The 20281-nt window shown below is 40.0% G+C and overlaps 1 protein-coding gene across 1 annotated transcript; it reads right to left on the bottom strand.

Moving 5' to 3' along the window:
• Positions 1-1808: 1808 nt before the first annotated feature.
• DDIAS (DNA damage induced apoptosis suppressor) lies at positions 1809-15048 on the bottom strand. Its single transcript, XM_068978698.1, has 5 exons — positions 14990-15048; positions 14586-14714; positions 6859-7020; positions 5682-5799; positions 1809-4584 (listed from the first exon to the last, which is right to left on the bottom strand). The coding sequence occupies exons 2-5, from the start codon at positions 14696-14698 to the stop codon at positions 1978-1980; spliced, it is 3000 nt and encodes a 999-aa protein (XP_068834799.1). The 5' UTR covers positions 14699-14714; positions 14990-15048; the 3' UTR covers positions 1809-1977.
• Positions 15049-20281: the final 5233 nt, after the last annotated feature.

The following is a 20281-nucleotide window of genomic DNA, read 5'->3' as shown; positions in this document are numbered from 1 at the left end:
AAGTGCAGAATCCTAACCACTGGACTTCCAGGGAATTCTCTAATACTGACTTTACTCTTTTTTTGGCTGTGCTGTCTTCACAGCGTGCCTGGGGTTAGTTGCCCCATGGCATGTGGGAGTTTAGTTCCCTGACCAGGGATCAAACTTGCGTTCCCTCCACCGGAAGGCAGATTCTTAACCACTGGACCACCAGGGAAGTCCTGACTCTTCATTCTTAAAAAAAAGTACCCGAACAATAGAGATCTGGTGGGCAACATAGTAAGCAAGCAATCTTATTATCTGACATCACTAATAGTGGGGCCACTTGACACTGTGTCTCCTAATGTAATACAATATGAAAGGTACAACATAAACCTATGAAATATCTCCGTCAAAATCCTAAATCTAATTATGTTCTAGAAAATGAGACGAGACATAACTGAAAACCATGGAGTCACTTTAATGAAATCCTGGTTAAACATCAACAATTACAAGATGATGTAGGGACATCATCTTGTAAAAAAACTTAAATATGGGCTAAACATTAGATAATATTGAAGATGGGTATAATGGCAACAGCCCAAACAGAAAGGCAGGAGGCGGTGTTCATTATTTTCGGAGATTACAGGATAAAAGTTGTGGGTGAGGAGATATAGACAAGTCACAAAGCATGGGTGTGAGAAGGCAAGGGAATACCAGGTGATCTCCATGAAGTACGAGGCAAGGAGAGTAGGTTGGTCGGTGGCATGAAGAGTGAAGATTTGGAGTAGCTGCTGTGGGGAATGGCAAAAGCAGCTGACCGGAGACACATAAAAATTTTTTTATGGGGTGCATGGACTTCCCTGGTGGTACAGGGGATAAGAATTTGCCTGCCAGTGCAGGGGATGAGGTTTTGATCCCTGGTCTGGGAAGATTTCAAATACCACGGAGCAACTAAGGTCATGTGCCACAACTACTGAACTTGAGTGCAGCAACTACTGTGGCCTGTGCGTCCAGAGCCCGTGCTCTGCAACGAGAAGCCACTGCAGTGAGAAGCCTGTGCGCCACAATGAAGAGCAGCCCCTGCTCAGCTGCTAGAGAAAACTTGTGCACAGCAAGAGACCTTTACAGGGCACAGGTGACGTGATGCTAAGGACTTGAACGTCTGGAAACTATTCCTCATTTTTGCTCATTATTAGCCCTTTGATATTACCTTCCTATCATAGAACTTATTGATACTAACTGCTTGTTTATTCTTCTAGATCATGTAGAAGGGCCTTGAGGTAAAGGGCCTGGACTTTTGAGTTCCCAGCACCTAGCATGTAGTAAAGTGGAGTTGCTCAGTTGTGTGTGACTTTGTAATCCCATGGACAGTACAGCCTAGCAGCCTCCTCCAAAGGATTCAAAAAATACAGACTAAATAAAATAGTGACAGTTTCACATTTAATTCAGTCTTTATTGACCATTCTTCTGAGTCAAAGCCCACAGATGCTGCTGGGTTAACTGATTATCTACCATGCTCCCAGAGCAACATAAATGTACTATCCATTAAAAAAGTTCCATCATTGTGTTTATTGTATTACACTGAAATTGTCTATTATATTTCTGTCTTACCTAGTAGACTAAAATCTTTTTGAGATCAGTGATCTTGTAGCTTTGTATCATAAACCCAACAGTAGCTGGCAGGCATTTTCTGATCTAAGTTGAAGAACTTAGAAAGACTAAGTTTTGGTCTGCAAAAGCTTTATTTCTGCATGTATGTGTGATTTAACAAATACTTTTAACAAGCAAAATTAACAATATTACTTAAGTACAATCAATACAAGATAAAGTGCCAAATTATCTGAAATCAGATCATTCTGGATAAAACGCTAGGAAAAACAATGGCTTCCCTGTTTATAGGCATAATAGCACCTCTTTTCTATTTGCGTCAAGTCTTCAAAATGCTAAGTCTGCTCTCCATGACATTGGAGGCAGAGTTTCCAAAGAGACGTACTATTAAAAGCTCAGAAATTGGGTTTAGGTGACATTTTGTGAGAACAATTCAGGAGACCAAGCACTTTTAGCTTCATGTGCTGAAGGTGACCAATTTTCTGAAAATGGGAGGCAACATTTGACTTCCGCACAAGAACCACGTCCCAAAACTGACTCTTTAGAAATCCAGCCTGACCTTATATTGTTACAGTCAGGAGTTTTCTGTTTTATAACTGCTGCTGTAAGCATATTCTTTAAATTTAACTCTTTCTTAATTAAGCATTTACCAGTTCTTTGCTTTACATATTTCAGTTTTTTTCTTGGTAATTCATTTTGATCAGGAGAATTATAAGCAGCATGGCATTTCTTTAGACCCATGGCCCGGAATCCAAGCATTTCTGAAGGAAACACTTTTTGTGTGGTAGGAGGGACCCATTCGTCAGCATCAGTTTCAAGGCATTCAGTGACAGGATGGTTGTTGGAGATCTCTGGTGGTGTAATACCAGATACAGTAGGGCTTCTGGATTTCTGGCTAGGTGTCTTTATATTTTTTTGACAGATAGGGGTGGCTTGCTGTGCGTCATTTGCAGAGGAAATCCTTGTTTTTTTATAGTTGGCATCAAGGTCCAAATAAAAAGCAGGTAATTTTTGGAAAGCTCCTTTCATCCCATGAATCCTACTTTGGTGGAATCCAGTAACTGGAGTTGACTGTGAACATGGAACAAAGTCTTGGCTATATTCAAAATCATATTCTGAATCTGACTGAAAATGAGGTGGAGAGGGACAGGTTCTTGGATAGAGAGAGGCAGATGTGTTTTGCAAGGATAATTTTTGTGATGACTGGCTGGAATTTTCAGAAAGTGATCTCAGTGAAAAATCAGATTCTATATGATGACTTTCTGCCAAAGACTTTCCCCACTGTAATAAAATATCCTGTGACCTTTTGGTCATGTCTGTTACAATGTCCATCTCTTTAGGACTATCATCAAAGAGATCCACAGAAGCACTGTAATTGCCTTCATGACCAGTAGAACAGTTCTGTGTTAGGTTATTACCAGTGTGTTCATAAAGCATTGCTCTCAATGTATTCATACTTCTGTCTGGAGTACTGTGAAGAGCTTCTAAAGGATATGTGAGTTTCCTGCAAATTGTCAAACTGTTGCCCTGATTCTTTGGCCACCTACAGTATTGTTTATTTTCTAAGCTGGGAAAGTTGGAAACAACATTATACCTCCTAGAATGCAAAGTTGTCAACTTTTCACTCATTTCTGAAAGTGATTTTTCTCCACATCCATTATTATACTTGCTGCTGAGACAAGAATGGTCAGCCTCTGAAGTATTGTGCTTACATGAAATTTCAGTCTCACGTGGTAGAATTCTCATAGACTTAAGAGCAACTGTTGTGCCTGAGCCTTTTGAAGATGGAAACAGAGCTGACAGATGAACATTTGGTAGAGAATGTTCAGAAATATCTCTTTTATTACCACTAAATGAGAGAGCCTCTGCTCTGTTCTCTGGCTGTGATTCCTTATGAACGCTAGGACTTGGATTTGCTTCATGGTTGGAAAGGAAGTTATCTCTGCTGGAGTTTGCTTTGACTGTTGCTGGTGGTGACCTTAAGGCTATATGTGGTGTATGCAAGGCTCCAGGGGTTCTTTGTGGAGTCAATGATAACCTGCTGTGGTCCACATGTAGTTTACTGATGTCATTATCAAGACAACATTTCCTGCTACTGGCATCTGTCTGGTTTATAGCGATTTCACTTTCGATAGCTGCCAGAAATTTGTTAAGGCTTTCAGAGAGTGGCAGGTCATCCCAGATTTCGAGGTCACAGTCCTGGGAACCACTGGCTATTTCCTCAAGTCTGAGTGATGAAGATGGATAACACATACATCTCTGCTGAAAAGTGGGGGGGGTATCTACCTCCTGATTCTGGTGACATGTTATCTCATGCTGAGAATATGTAACTTCCACTGCACTGTGGAAGGATTTTGTATTCCTTGGTTCAAATCGCTCCTGTACTTTCATAGGGAATAAATTAGAGTCAGGAACTCCAATTTCATGATGATTGCTATGAACTGCACTTGGCTGATTAGCCTGTAGGCCAGGTTCTTCATCTAACTTTTGTGCTGAACTCTTTTTGTCCATATGTGAAACAAGGCTCCATGAACCCTGAATGGTATCAAGGCAGCTACTGGAACCAGTGGCCTCTGCAGAGGAGATGCACTTTCTGTTCTGGTGAAGAGTACCAATGGCCTTGCTTTGTTCTGAAGCTGAAAAGCCATCATCTGTTAGTTGTGAAACAACAGAAGTGAGTTCTAGTGATAGCTGCCAGAATCCTGGAAAATAATCTTTGTCATGGGGCTCAAAACAAGAACTGCTGTCAGGGCCGCATAAGTTGCTGAGATCACTATTCGAACTTTCTAAAGCAAGTAAGTGGCCATTAGGTGTCTGGGAGCCACAGTGAAGTTTCCTGACAGCAGAAAGCTGCAAAAGCTGACGGAAATAGTCAATGACAGTGAAGCCTACAACACTTGGGTCTGGTGGAATGATCTGGCAAGCTATGAGTGCTTTAACTACTCTCTTGTGGTCTGAGCACTGCTCTGAGAAGTTACTAGAACCTGAACCATTTCCATGCTGGTTTTCAAAATTCTGTGAAAGAAGGAAATGAATTTAAATGAGAATAAATTTTTTTTTCCTTTGACTTAAACATGAAACAGGGATTTAAAAGGCTAAAACAGATGTAGCTATAACTCTCACCCCCATAATTCAATTCTTCTAGCATGATAGGGTTATATAGGGAATTGTAATTATGGGGAAATAAACCTTGGAGTAAAGAGACTTGTCTTCAAACTCTGTTCCAAACATTTCCTAATGTGGGGACTTTACATAAGTTATTAGAAGCCTCAGTTTTTTCATTCATAAAATAAGGATAAAAAGGCAGGATTATTATATTAGCAATAACACACAAAAAATTGTGGTGCTTAGCAAATAGTAGTTGTTCAATAAATGGTAGTTACTATTACATTTCTCACTAGCTTCCATAAACTTTGAATGTTTAAAGGAATGTTCTTGTATTGTTAAAAACAAAAAAGGAGAAAAAGAGGCATCTAAGATTTTAACACAGAAAACCTCTGTAGCTCCTAGTTTCAACTTCCCTTTGGGTTTTCTCACTGTTCAGTTGTGAAGTGCTGTGTTCCCTTTTTTAAAGCCCTAATTGCAATATAGGCAAAATATTCATTTGCTCCCGTTAGCATACAAGAGACAGAAAAGGATTATTCCTTAAGAGTCAGCACGTTCTTTAGACTTTTTCTACAGTCAATTTTATATTTAAGACCATCCCTCCTAACCTATTCTGAGAGTTATCAGTACTCAGTTACTTTGCTTTCAATGTTACTTCCCTCTTCCTTTTTGTAGATAAGAGTTGATGAAAGTTTTGGTATAGAATCTAAACCGAATTTAGAGAGCACAGTAAATACCAAATATCAAAACAAAATACCTAACACTTGTGAATTTATAATAAACTTAGATTTCTAAAGCTCTGAAAGCCTTTCAACAGTGCTCTTCTAGCTTTTGAAAGAGGAACTTGTCATATACATGATGTTTTAAAGGATCACTTATAGCCTATTTTTATGTAGTTTAAAGGGTTTCTACAGGCCCTCACATTTATGACTCCTAAAAACTACTTAGAAAATTCATTACCATGGAAATATTAGCATAATACTAAGAACAAAACTAGTCTCAATTACCGTCACTCCAAAAACAAAGTTTTGTCCAACAAAGCAAGTTTCCACTGCTTTAGTTAATAGGTTTTGAGTTGTATCACTGCCCAGAGTTTCTGGAATTTCACTGGGATCCTGAATGTACCTTAATTGAAAAGAAAATAAAAAATGGGAAAGCATGAAACTTTTGAGTTACATATAGAAAAAAGAAACGTGACTTTAACAGGTAGGTGTTTTGCAATGGCATCCCGCTCCAGTACTCTTGCCTGGAAAACTCCATGGACAGAGGAGCCTGGTAGGCTGCAGTCCATGGGGTCACAAAGAGTTGGACACGACTGAGCAACTTCACTTTCACTTTTCACTTTCATGCATTGGAGAAGGAAATGGCGACCCACTCCAGTGTTCTTGCCCGGAGAATCCCAGGGACGGAGGAGCCTGGTGGGCTGCCGTCTACGGGGTCGCACAGAGTTGGACACGACTGAAGCAACTTAGCTTAGCAGCAGAAAGACAAAAGCAGTTGATCAAGTGTGAATAAAGTAGATGCCTGTCCAGTAACCAGGCCTAACAATTATTCTAAAAGTGGCAGTGGGAGAAGTGGTGGGATCGTTAGCCCTTCTCCTCAATGCAGAGGGAAGTCTTTCCTCATCACTGGCAATCCTGGCTGTGATCCTTGGCTTTTCCTTTCTTCAAATCAGTTTGCTCACAGCTACAAGGAGATGGACAGAGATTTTCTCTCTCTATATACACTTACACTGTCAGGACACCATCTTAACAGGTCCAATTATGCAGATGAAGTTGCAATGCAAATGAAATAAATGACAAAATTTCTACTTCTGATATGTAAATGTTTCTTCAAATAGCTTCTTCTTCCTCAAGAGACCTTAGCCACTTGATTTGAATAATCCTTCAGTTTGAAATGATTTTACTTTCTTCATCTGTATTTCTCTAACTCAGATTAAAGTTTTGTAATTTAATACTCTAATTACCGTTTAGTTGGTCTGAATAAAAGGAGCATGGTTTAACATCATCACAATATGTATTCAGAAAATAAACATCTTTTTTTCTTTCTTTCTTATCTTTTTAAATGAACTGATGATTTGAGGTTGAGTGGTCACCTTTTTACTAAATGCATATTATTTTAAAAACACATATCTGCAAACTTGACATACGTGGCTAGGAAAAAGAATGCTTTAAATATTCTTACCTGTGCAAACCAGTGGCCGTGAGACCAAAAAATGCATCTAAGCAGCTTCCAAACACAGTAATGCCAAATAATTTGTTTGATTCTGCAACTTTTAAGGAAAGCTTGTATCTGTAAATGGCATTTTCAGCTTCACCAGTAGAGCCACATTTTGGACAGTTAGACCTGGAAAAGTGCGGGAAAAAAGAGATGTTCACTACCTTTTTTTGTGATGTAAAATAAATCTGGCAAAGTAAAGGTTAAAAATATTTTCCGTACAAAATGTACAACTTACATTGTAAAATGATTTCAGATCAACCTCTTAAATTTTCTCTAAGTTACTTTTACTGGTGGGGGCAAACTAAATATAGTGAAGTAAATGCCACACCAAGAGAAGACCTAAAATTTAATGTCTATCTTCTGTTCAAAGAACAATGAGTAATCTTTAAATATTTATAACGTTCCTAGTCATATTTTTCTCACTATGATAAGGATAATTTAACTTTTTAAAAATTCATTGAAATATGTTGAGAATTTATTAGATTACAGAAAATAGGTACAAAACATCTTGTTTAACTTGTGTTGCAATTATGGTCAAAGTCTTTCTTATAAAAAAATACTGTGTTAAGTATAACACTACTGTAATGTACTAGCTCTCTGGTCCCGGGATACATATTAAGATCTTTAAACTTAAACTTAATCACCTGTGAAATCCAGGATTGAAGAAGGATAAAATGAGGCAAAGTATAAGGAAAGAAAGTTAAAGAGTCTAGTACAGATCTTGTCAAATTACTGTGTTTAGTCTGCTGCTCTCTTATAATTAAACATTGCTTTCCTGCCACTTCTGCTTTTGTTTCCCTCTTTTCTAGTTGTTTGTACTGCTATCCATCTTTAACATTCTTAGTTTAGCAAACTGACCCCTTAAAACATCTATGGTAATGGTTAATCCTAGAATGTTTTTTCTTCATGTCGCTAATCATTTGGCTTAAAAAAGGTGGAAAAGTGCAAACAGAAAATAACGTTAAAAGACAGCTGTATATATTTGATTGCTTCCAGATAGCCACTGCTGCTGCTGCTAAGTCGCTTCAGTCGTGTCCAACTCTGTGCGACCCCACAGACGGCAGCCCACCAGGCTCCCCCTCCCTGGGATTCTCAAGGCAAGAACACTGGAGTGGGTCGCCATTTCCTTCTCCAATGCATGAAAGTGAAAAGTGAAAGTGAAGTCGCTCAGTCGTGTCCAACTCTTAGCGACCCCATGGACTGCAGCCCACCAGGCTCCTCCATCCATGGGATTTTCCAGGCAAAAGTACTCGAGTGGAGTGCCATTGCCTTCTCCAAGATAGCCACTAGGGGGAGCCTAAATTCCATGACTCACAAGGTGACTATTTTGAACAAAGGTTAATCCTTCATATAAGTTACTGATTCACCTTCATTATCTGTGCTAATTATTTTTTTTATCCACAATGATAATGGAGCTGTGACATCCATTCATATAATCTTAACCAAACTGGCTGCAGTTTGTGTTGTATTCTGGTCATAGAATAAGTGAAGGTAATCCATTTACTAGGGTGATAAAACCTCACTAGTACCAAGCTTTAGTGAAATGAATTAGTGTTTTAAATGTTTTAAACATATATTAGAACTTGTTCAGAAATTATGTATTAATAATGCATTAGAGTTAATGCAAAATTCTTAGCAAATCTTAGAATTAATATGCATCAGTGTTTTACAATTTACAAACGTTTTCACGTCTAAGGTAAGAGAAACCCAAGTAAGATGGTAGGCTCTGAAAGAGGGCATCAGAGGGCAGACAGACTGAAAAACCACAATCACAGACAACTAGCCAGTCTGATCATACGGACCACAGCCTTGTCTAACTCAATGAAACTAAGCCATGCCGTGTGGGGCCACCCAAGATGGATGGATCATGGTGGAAAGGTCTGACAGAATGTGGTCCACTGGAGAAGGGAATGGCAAACCACTTCAATATTCTTGCCTTGAGAACCCCATGAGCAGTATGAAAAGGCAAAATGATAGGACACTGAAAGATGAACTCCCCAGATCGGTAGGTGCCCAATATGCTACTGGAGATCAGTGGAGAAATAACTCCAGAAAGAATGAAGGGGTGGAGCCAAAGCAAAAACAACACCCAGTTGTGGATGTGACTGGTGATGGAAGCAAGGTCTGATGCTGTAAAGAGCTATATTGCATAGGAACCTGGAATGTCAGGTCTATGAATCAAGGCAAACTGGAAGTGGTCAAACAGGAGATGTCAAGAGTGAATGTCGACATTCTAAGAATCAGCAAACTAAAATGGACTGGAATGGGTGAATTTAACTCAGATGACCATTATATCTACTACTGCAGGCAGGAATCCCCTAGAAGAAATGGAGTAGCCATTATAGTTAACAAAACAGTCCAAAATAGAGTACTTGGATGCAATCTCAAAAATGACAGAATGATCTCTGTTTGTTTCCAAAGCAAACCATTCAACATCACAGTAATCCAAGTCTATGCCCTGACCAGTAATGCTGAAGAAGCTGAACAGTTCTATGAAGGCCTATAAGACCTTTTAGAACTAACACCCAAAAGATACCTTTTCATTATAGGGAACTGGAATGCAAAAGTAGAAAGTCAAGAAACACCTGGAGTAACAGGCAAATTTGGCCTTGGAGTACAGAATGAAGCATGGCAAAGGCTAATAGAGTTCTGCCAAGAGAAGGCACTGGTCATAGCAAACACCCTTTTCAGACAACACAAGAGAAGACTCTCCACATGGATATCACCAGATGGCCAACACCGAAATTAGACTGATTATATTCTTTGCAGCCAAAGATGGAGAAGCTCTATACAGTCAGCAAAAACAAGACTGGAAGCTGACTGTGGCTCAGATCATGAACTCCTTATTGCCAAATTCAGACTTAAATTGAAGAATGTGGGGAAAACCACTAGACCATTCAGGCATGACCTAAATCAGATCCCTTATGACTATACAGTAGAAGTGAGAAATAGATTTAAGGGACTAGATCTGATAGAGTGCCTGATGAACTATGGACAGAGGTTGGTGAAATTGTACAGGAGACAGGAATCAAGACCATCCCTAAGAAAAAGAAATGTAAAAAAGCAAAATGGCTGTCTGAGGAGGCCTTACAAATAGCTGTGAAGAGAAGAGAGGCAAAAAGCAAAGGAGAAAAGGAAAGGTATACCCATTTGAATGCAGAGTTCCAACGAATAGCAAGGAGAGATAAGAAAGCTTTCCTCAGAGATCAATGCAAAGAAATAGAGGAAAACAATAGAATGGGAAAGACTAGAGATCTCTTCAAGAAAATTAGATATCAAGGGAACATTTCATGCAAAGATGGGCTCAATAAAGGACAGAAATGATACAGACCTAACAGAAGCAGAAGATATTAAGACGAGGTGGCAAGAATACACAGAAGAACTGTACAAAAAAGATCTTCATGACCCAGATAATCATGATGGTGTGATCACTCACCTAGAGCCAGACATCCTGGAATGTGAAGTCAAGTGGGCCTTAGGAAGCATCACTATGAACAAAGCTAGTGGAGGTGATGGAATTCCAGTTGAGCTATTTCAAATCCTAAACGATGATGCTGTGAAAGTGCTGCACTCAATGTGTCAGCAAATTTGGGAAACTCAGCAGTGGCCACAGGACTGGAAAAGGTCAGTTTTCATTCCAATCCCAAAGAAAGGCAATGACAAAGAATGCTCAAACTACCGCACAGTTGCACTCATCTCACACGCTAGTAAAGTAATGCTCAAAATTCTCCAAGCCAGGGTTCAGCAATACGTGAGCTGTGAACTTCCAGATATTCAAGCTGGTTTTAGAAAAGGCAGAGGAACCAGAGATCAAATTGCCAACATCCGCTAGATCATCAAAAAAGCCAGAGAGTTTCAGAAAAACACCTATTTCTGCTTTATTGACAATGCCAAAGCCTTTGGCTGTGTGGATCACAATAAACTGTGGACAATTCTTCAAGAGATGGGCATATCAGACCACCTGACCTGCCTCCTGAGAAACGTATATGCAGTTCAGGAAGCAACAGTTAGAACTGGACATGGAACAACAGACTGGTTCCAAATAGGAAAAGGAGTACATCAAGGTTGTATATTGTCACCCTGCTTATTTAACTTATATGCAGAGTACATCATGAGAAACGCTGCACTGGAAGAAACACAAGCTGGAATCAAGATTGCTGGAAGAAATATTAATAACCTCAGATACGCAGATGACACTACCCTTATGGCAGAAAGAGAAGAACTAAAGAGCCTCTTGATGAAAGTTAAAGAGGAGAGTGAAAAAGTTGGCTTAAAGCTCAACATTCAGAAAACGAAGATCATGGTATTTGGTCCCATCACTTCATGGGAAATAGATGGGGAAACAGTGGCTGATTTTTTTGGGCTCCAAAATCACTGCAGACGGTGATCGCAGCCATGAAATTAAAAGATGCTTACTCCTTGGAAGGAAAGCTATGACCAACCTAGACAGCATATTAAAAAGCAGAGACATTACTTTGTCCACAAAGGTCTGTCTAGTGAAGGCTATGGTTTTTCCAGCGGTCATGCATGGATGTGAGAGTTGAACTATAAAGAAAGCTGAGTGCCAAAGAATTGATACTTTTGAACTGTGGTGTTGGAGAAGACTCTTGAGAGTCCCTTGGACTGCAAGGAGATCCAACCAATCCATCCTAAAGGAGACCAGTCCTGGGTGTTCACTGGAAGGACTGATGTTGAAGCTGAAACTCCAAAACTTTGGCCACCAGATGTGAAGAGTTGACTCATTTGAAAAGACCCTGATGCTGGGAAAGACTGAAGGCAGGAGAAGCAGACGACAGAGGATGAGATGGTTGGATGGCCTCACCAACTTGATGGACATGGGTCTGGGTAAACTCCGGGAGTTGGTGATGCACAGGGAGGCCTGGCGTGCTGTGGTTCATGGGGTTGCAAAGAGTCGGACACGACTGAGCAACTGAACTGAACTTACATATTTTATTTGTTTTTGACAGGTAAACAAGGCATTTAGCCCCATTCACATAACTGGGAAATTGTGGTGAATTGTTACCCAAGGTGACAAAGTTAGTGATTTTTATGACGAAATCCAAGGCTTTGGATTCTTTGCTGGGAGTTCTTTCTTGGATGATAAATACAAGAATGGTATGGTTAAGAATGAACTATCTTATAAATAGAGAATATCAACGATAGCCTAAGAAAGACTAGGATTAGCACATTACTAGCGTTAATGCATTATTAGCAATTATGAATATATATACTAAATTATATATTTTTATATTATAAGTAAAATGAAGGTATTTATTTATACAATTTCCTTTAATCCTTTTGGGAATAAGCTAAGCCTTAACTGAAATAAATGTTAGTGTGGAGTAGATTAGAGCTTTACAAACTTCAATACACAAACCAATCACCTGCTGCTAAGTCGCTTCAGTTGTGTCCGACTCTGTGCCACCCCATAGACGGCAGCCCACCAGGCTCCCCCGTCCCTGGAATTCTCCAGGCAAGAACACTGGAGTGGGTTGTCATTTCCTTCTCCAAACACCTAGGGATCTTGTTAAAAACAAAGATCCTGATTCACTATGTCTGGGACAAGGCCCAAGTTTCTGCGTTTCTAACAAGCTCCCAGGTGATGCCAATGCAGCTGTTCCTCAGACCACATTTTGAGAATCAAGGGTAGACAACACATTCAAGTCACAGTCCCTGATTTAATTTCTAGAGGCACTCCTATACCCAAAATGTCACTTGTTATGGAATAGCAGTGCACTGAATATGCCAGTAAATTTGGAAAACTCAGCAATGGCCACAGGACTGGAAAAGGTCAGTTTTCATTCCAATCCCAAAGAAAAGCAATCCCAAAGAAAGCTCAAATTACTGTACAATTGCACCTATTTCACATTACCAAGATTATGCTTAAAAGCCTTCAAATTAGGCTTCACCGGTACATGAACTGAGAACTTCCAGATGTGCAAGCTGGACTTAGAAAAGTCAGAGAAACCAGAGGTCAAATTGCCGACATCTGTTGGATCACAGAAAAAGCAAGGCAATTCCAAAAACACATCTACTTTAGTTTCAATGATTATGCTAAAGCCTTTGACTATGTGGATCACGAGAAACTAGAACATTCTCAAAAGGTTGGTAATACCAGATCACCTTACCCGTCTCCTGAGAAACCTGTGTGCAGGTCAAGCAGCAACAGAACTGGACTTGGAACAACTGACTGGTTCAAAGTTGGGAAAGGAGCACATCAATGCTGTATATTGTCACCCTGCTTATTTAACTTATATGCAAAATATATCATGCAAAATGCCAGGCTGGATGACTCACAAGCTGGAATCAAGACCGCCAGGAAAAATATCAATCTCGGATATGCAGATGATGGCACTTTAATGACAGAAATCGAAGAGGAACTAAAGGACTTCTTGATGAAGGTGAGAGTGAAAAAGCTGGTTTAAAACTCAACATTCAAAAAACTAAGATCATGGCATCCAGTCCCATCACTTCGTGGCAAATAGATGGGGAAACAATGGAAACAGTTGCAGATTTTATTTTCTTGGGCTCCAAAATTGTTGTGGATGGTGACTGCAGCCATCAAATTAAAAGACACTTGCTCCTTGGAAGGAAAGCTATGATAAACCTAGACAGCATATTAAAAAGCAAAGACATCACTTTGTGCCAAAGGTCTATATAGTCAAAGCTATGGTCTTTTTAGTAGTCACGTACAGATGTTAAGAGTTGGACCATAATGAAGGCTGAGAGCTGAAGAATTGATGCTTTCAAACTGTGGTGCTGGAGAAGATTCTTTAGAGTCCCTTGGACTGCAAGAAGATCAAACCAGTCAATCCTAAGGGAAATCAATCCTGAATATTCATTGGAAGGATTGATGCTGAAGCTGAAGCTCCAATACTTTGGCCTCCTAATGTGAAGAGATGACTTGTTGGAAAAGATTTTGATGATGAGAAAGATTGAAGGCAAAAGGAGAAAAAAGCGGCAGAGGGTGAGGTAATTAGATAGAGCATCACCAACTCAGTGGACATGAATCTGAGTAAACTTCAGGAGACAGTGAAGGACAGGGAAGCCTGGCGTGATGTAATCCAGGGTTGCAAAGAATCAGACATGTCTTGGTAACTAAATAACAATTATTAGTTTGAGCTGGGTGGATGGCTTATATGGACAAATGAGTTGCCTTCTTTGCTCTAATTTATGTATATGTTAAGTTTGTTCCTTCATATGAAATTATCATATTCATACATACACACATATATGAATATGATAATCTTCTCAAATGAAGGACCAAACTTAAAAAAAATTTTGAGGGTTCATTTAAGTTTTGATTTATTTGGCTGTGTTAGTTCTTAGCTGCAGCAAGCAGGCTTCTTTGTAGTAGTGGTGTGTGGCCTCTAGAGCACACAGGCTCAGTAGTTGCAGTGTACAGGCTTAGTTGCCGCACTGCATGTGGGATCTTACTTCCACGACCAGGGATCAAACCTGCATCCCCTGGATTGGAAGGCAGATTCTTAACCAGTGGACCATCAGGGAAGTTCCCCCCAAACTAACTTTATACAGCTGACCCTTGAACAACACAGGTTTGAACTGCAGAGGTATACTTAACCATGGATTCCACCCCCCCCACCCCAACAGTGAATACTATGGTACTGTATATTCCATGGTTGGTTGAATTCTTATATTTTCCTTCTCACACTTTCAGGCTTTATATTTACCTTTTGGAGACCAGGATTATCCGAGAAAAGCACTTTTGACATGAAGGATATATAAAACTAGAATTCTGGAGAGCAAGAACTGAGGCAAGAAGAAATTTTCTTCTTCTATTCATGTGTTCCCACTGTGGTCTGCAAAACAAAGTAGCCGTGGGATGACTGGCAAATCTTTAATTGCATGTGAATAACTCAATTCTTAGGAAAATCACCTAACCTTCACTACAAAGTCAATAGATGTTTTTTTGTAGTAAGTGTCAGTATATTGGAAAACTAATTTTCTTTTTCTACATAGTTAAGAAAGTAAGACTTAAAACAGAGTAGCTCAAGCAAATATTGGTAATTTAAGAAAGAAGGGCTATACAGAACTTGTTCCTACCATTAACAGGAAAGAACGTAAATGAACTTACATGAATGTTTAAACCTGAACTGGTGGGAAACAGTTCTTTTTAGCGGGAAAATATCACTTCATTAGATTTCAGTATTTGGGCTGGGTACATTTTTATACAACCTGAAGAGGGAAAAAAAGACATTTTAGAGAGTACAAATAGAAAAATAAAAATCAAAGGAGAGTTCAAAGTGCTTTATGAGCCTTGTATAAAACACATCAGAGAAGTAAAACAATAAAATAGCAATTCACCTCTTTTATATTTTTTAAAAATTCAAATGTTGGTTTATCAAAAATTTAAAACTGATTAGTTTATATATAGCATAATGTAAATGCTCTGAAATAAACGTCTCTGTAGATGTTCAAGACAAAGCTATATCAATAAATTTTCATTTGTAAACACATGGCAAAAGCTTTCAATTTCTGAAAATGGGTGAAACGTTCTGAGACTGGCATCAGTAAATTTTGATAAAGTGGAAGTCATTAGTTTAAAATCATAAAAAAATCTTTTACATATAGCTCATCCTGAGGATGATCGCAAATTTATAAGTGTGATTTTGGAACGGATATCTTAAAGTGACATTAATCCTGTCTATCAATCAGAATATTTCTGTGAAAATAAAATCTTGCCACTGAAGGCAGTAAGATGGAAACTTACAAAGATTATAGATAAATGGATTTACATAAATCACTGGTTTATGTTATTAAAGGGGGCATAGGAAACAAAAAAAAAGAAAAAACAAAGACATTTCACCCTGCTTAATTCTTGTTGAAGTCCTTGCTTTTGAACCCTTAGGTATACATGACTAATAAGGTTCTACCAAAAGCAGATATGTATTCCTAGATTTGGCTGTCACCTTAGGCCACATGGCAATCTCTAAGGATAAGGTAGAAGAGGTGACACAGTATAAAGGCAGGCCAGAGAACACTGCTATTATTAGTGCTACTGACTTCAAGTTCCTTCTTGCCAAGTGGCAAATGATGGAATGTACGTCAGTAAATGCATCTTCTCTGAACATCTCTAAAATCCAGTTTGGGTACAGTGTTAATATGGTGGTACAGCTACCTATGTGCTAGAAAGTGAAGTGTTAATTGTTCAGTCATATCTGACTCTTTGCCACCCCATGGACTGTAGACCACCAAGCTCCTCTGTCCATGGGATTCTTCAGGCAAGAATACTGGAGTGAGTTGCCATTTCCTTCTCCAGGGATTCCTGACCCAGGAATTGAACCTGTGTCTCCTGCACTGCAGGCAGATTCTTTACCATGAGCCACAGCAGAAGCCCATATATGAGCTAGGGGAGATAAAACAGGGCAAAACTCCCTCCTGAAAATGTGGTCTTTTATCTGCTTAAAATCTTGTAGTTTGAAATGAAGCCTCAATTCCCCACAATGCCTGTAAGGCCTTAGCTCATCTAGCACCACCTCTTTGACCTCACCTTGTCCCACTTGCCCTCTTTAATCACTACACTTCAAGCCAAGCCAGCCTTCTTTCTGCTCCTTAAATGCACAAAATAACTTCTCTTTTCAGGCTTCTGTTCTTACTTTTCTCTTTGTCTATAAAGCTTTTCCCTTAGTTCTTCAAATAGTTGGCTCTCATTCTCGTCATTAAATCTTTAATGTTAACCTGAAGAGAGCCCCTTTTCATTTCAATAAATACTCTCTTCTGCTTGGTTTCCATGATATCATCCATTTTATTCCTTTAACCACACTTGTGATATACGCCATCATGAAAATGTACATATGCTCCCTTGTTTCTGTTAGTTCTACCCTCATTAGTCTGAAAGTTTCATGAAGATGGGGGCCTGGTCTATCAAGTCACCAGTAAATGCAAAACATATATAAGCAGAAATATTTGGGAATTAATTTCTAAATTAATTGTGTAAGCACGAATTGCTATATTTTAAAGGCAAGAAATTGGTTAAACAGTTATTATTTAAGGGTTTATTGCCCTCTAGTGGAGAAATAGGCTCAGAAAACTATAACAATGGTAAATTTGAGAACTGAAATGTAAAAGGTCATTAAGGTATTTTTATTATTTGCGTTTCATTTGGTAAACTCAGCAAACGGCAAAAAGACTTTCCATCCATTGGCAGTGGACAAATATGAAATCAGATCCTTTTAGGCAGTCACTACTAGTCATTCCCTTTGCTGTCTTCATAGTATTTCCTTATGATTTTGGTCATCTAGTTTGTTTTGTCTCTCTCTCTCTCCAGTGTCTGATTTTAAGTATTGAATTTATGTTTGATGGACAACTGAATGAAGCATGAGGAATGAGCAAACACTAAAGTTAGGAAAACATGATCACAGACTTGGGAACAATTCCATATGTGGCATCTACCTGCGGTTTATCTTTCTTCTTGATTTTACTGGGGAGGATGGTAATATAGCATTATATTGCTTTCAGTTCCACCACAGTCAACAAACCATATTCCAATTTAATAAGTTCAATATGTGCTCAGTCGCATCTGACTCGTTGTGGTCCCATGGATGTAGCCTACCAGGCTCTTCTGTCCATGGAATTTTCCAGGCAAGAATACCATAGCAGGTTGTCATTTCCTATTTCAAGAGATCTTCCAGACCCAGGGATTGAACTCGCGACTTGTGTTTCCTGCATCGGCAGGCAGATTCTTTACTACTAGTATCACCTGGGAAGTCCAAGTTCAATATACTTACTTATTTATCAATTAATTGTGCAGCTGATAAATACCAGCTGATGGGAATAATATAAGTGATCAACAAAATAGACAAGGTCTCTACCTGGTCACTAGATCTATAGCCTAGTAAGAGATAGGTAGAAAATTCTATACAGGAAAAGTACATTATACCATGAGAAAATATAACAGGGGACTCATTTAGTCTAAGATTGTGGCCAAAGGATGAAATCACTCCTTTAAAAAACTGGGCCACACTTCTAACGGCATACAGAGAAGGAGATGTGACTAACTCCTCTCCCTTTCTTCATTCCTCCTCAAACTGCTCTTGCTTTGCAAGAAAATCTTTTGTCATTCTGTTGCTCTCAGATTTCTCATTTCATATATTATAGGACAGACTCTTCAGCTATGGAAATGGTAGTTACTTTGAGTTGCTTTATTAAAGCTGTCTAATGGTCTCCCTCCAAGGGTGCATACTTTGTCTAATCTTTCTAAAGGCAGTCATAACAAGTCCCTGAGAAATGATCTTCTGACATTAAAATGAAAATTCTGGAAAAGGGAGAGGGAGGCAGGAGATTAAAAAAAAATCAAATAAGCAAAAAAGACAAAACCTCTTTTGTTTGGAGAAATACTGATCAAAAATATTTTTAAAACGTTACTCAGGAAACTCTTTGTGAGTATCAAGCACAGTTTGTTCATTGCACTTATGACAGGTAAAGTTCCAGAGATGGGGAAGGGGACAGGGTTACAGATAGAAAAAAATCACCTCATGCAGCTGTCCTTTCTGAACACATTTCAGCAACACTGGCCTTTTCTTAGTTTCTTGAACATTAAGATGCTAAGTTCTTTCCTGCTTTAAGGCCTTTACATAACCTGTTCACTCTGGAATTTTCTTCCTTTCTTCTATTGCATGGCTAGATCATTCTCATCTTCTAGGCCTCAATTTAAGTGTCAACTTCTCAGACGCCTTTCCAAACAAACCTAACTCAAATAGATTCCACTTCATTCTTTTTAAGCCCACACACAAAAAGTTTAAGTTCCGAAGGATTCTCACATCTTGTTCACCATTGTGATCCTAGTACTTAGAAGTTCTTGGCACAGAGGGAGACAGTTAAAAAAACTATCTGTAGAATAAGTAAGTAACTACTGGGTGCTTTGTGACCCAATTTTGCAGGATGATGAAAGGCCTCCTGATAGAAAGCTTCATAAATTGAGACCTAAACAATGATTAAGAACTAGGTGGGATGGGATTCAGATGGGGTCTGAAGGTGAGGGAGAATGGTGCATTTGAGGGACTCAAAAGGACATTCCATGTGGTTGGAGCATAGGGCTGGAGAGGTGAAAAAAAAAGCTGGAGTACTAGGCAAAGGCCAGACAAGGGCCCTGTTAACCACTTTAAGGAGTTTAGACTTAAACCTGAGGGCAAACAGGAGTGACCAAAGGAAAGGTTTTTAATGGGGAGTGCCCTGATCAGATTTGTACTTTATCAGCCTAGCAACGTGGAGACTGGATTGGAACGTAAGGAAATTGAAAGGATCAGCTGGGAGGCTACAGTCATAGTTATGAAGCAGTTGTGCTGAACCAAAGTAAAACTGGCTAGAAGTGTATGGTTTGAGATATTCAAGAGGTTGGTATGGCTTGATGTGAGAGACAAGGAAGGTACCTAGAAAACTTGTTTCTGGTTTGAACACTCTGCTCAGTGAGCACTTGTCCCTCTGACTCATCAAAGCAGTTTGGAAAAGATCCCTTTTCAGCAGGTACTACTGGGCATAGCAGCCCGCTGTGTACGAGCCTCCGAGCACCTCAAAAATTGCAGTAGCACCTTTTTCCTCCCTGTATTTCGGGTTCCAGACACTTACTCGTTTCCAGGTCGATGGCACACACAAACGCTCTCTGACTGATTGCAACAGCACCGTCTAAAAGGAAAAGAACTGACCTCACTCTTCTACTCTCATAACCGCCCGTTTATAGAAGAGACTGACTCCTGAAAAAAAAACATGGAATGCTCTGAATGCTCACTCAGAACGACGTTCAAAGGTCTTCTTAGGAGTCTCCGGCCCTTGCTCCCCGAGAATCTCCTCCCGCACCTCCTCACCTGAGGCAGAGGACCAGGAACCTGTCCGGGCGAAGATCAGTGACGCGGACCCCAAGACTCAAGCGGCAAGAGAGTGTCTTCCAATCAAATCTCCCGCGCCTCCTTCCGCCGGAAGTGACGCCATGACCGTCTGGCCTTAGAGCCAATCAGAAGACGACGCCGCGGAGGTTGGCGATGTAGCTCGACAACTTGTGAGGTTTTGGGAACAACCATTTTTGTCCGAGAGGCTTAGGCAAGTGTCCTTTCCCAACTGATTGAGCAGTACTACAGTCTGTACAGCTGGTTTTGAGGCAGCGTTGAGCCAGCCAGGCGTAGGGACCCCGGGAAGGGTGGTAGTGGGTGGGAGCGCCCCTCAGACCGAGGTTCACCTGCCTGACTGGAAGGAGAAGCGGAAGTTGGTGGTGGGAGAGTCACGAAGACCGAAGGGGACTCCGCCCGCTGGGGCTGGGACTGCCCGCAAGGAGAGGGGAAGGCGGGGTCCGAAGCTGGGTGCCGGAAGACGGAAGGGGGCGTAGCTTGGAAGCAGGGACTGGGACCTAGTGGGATTCCGGGAAGACCTCCGTTGA

Source organism: Capricornis sumatraensis, chromosome 8, assembly GCF_032405125.1.
Source record: "Capricornis sumatraensis isolate serow.1 chromosome 8, serow.2, whole genome shotgun sequence".
NCBI lineage: Eukaryota > Metazoa > Chordata > Mammalia > Artiodactyla > Bovidae > Capricornis > Capricornis sumatraensis.
This window is presented reverse-complemented; position numbering and strand designations above follow the sequence as displayed.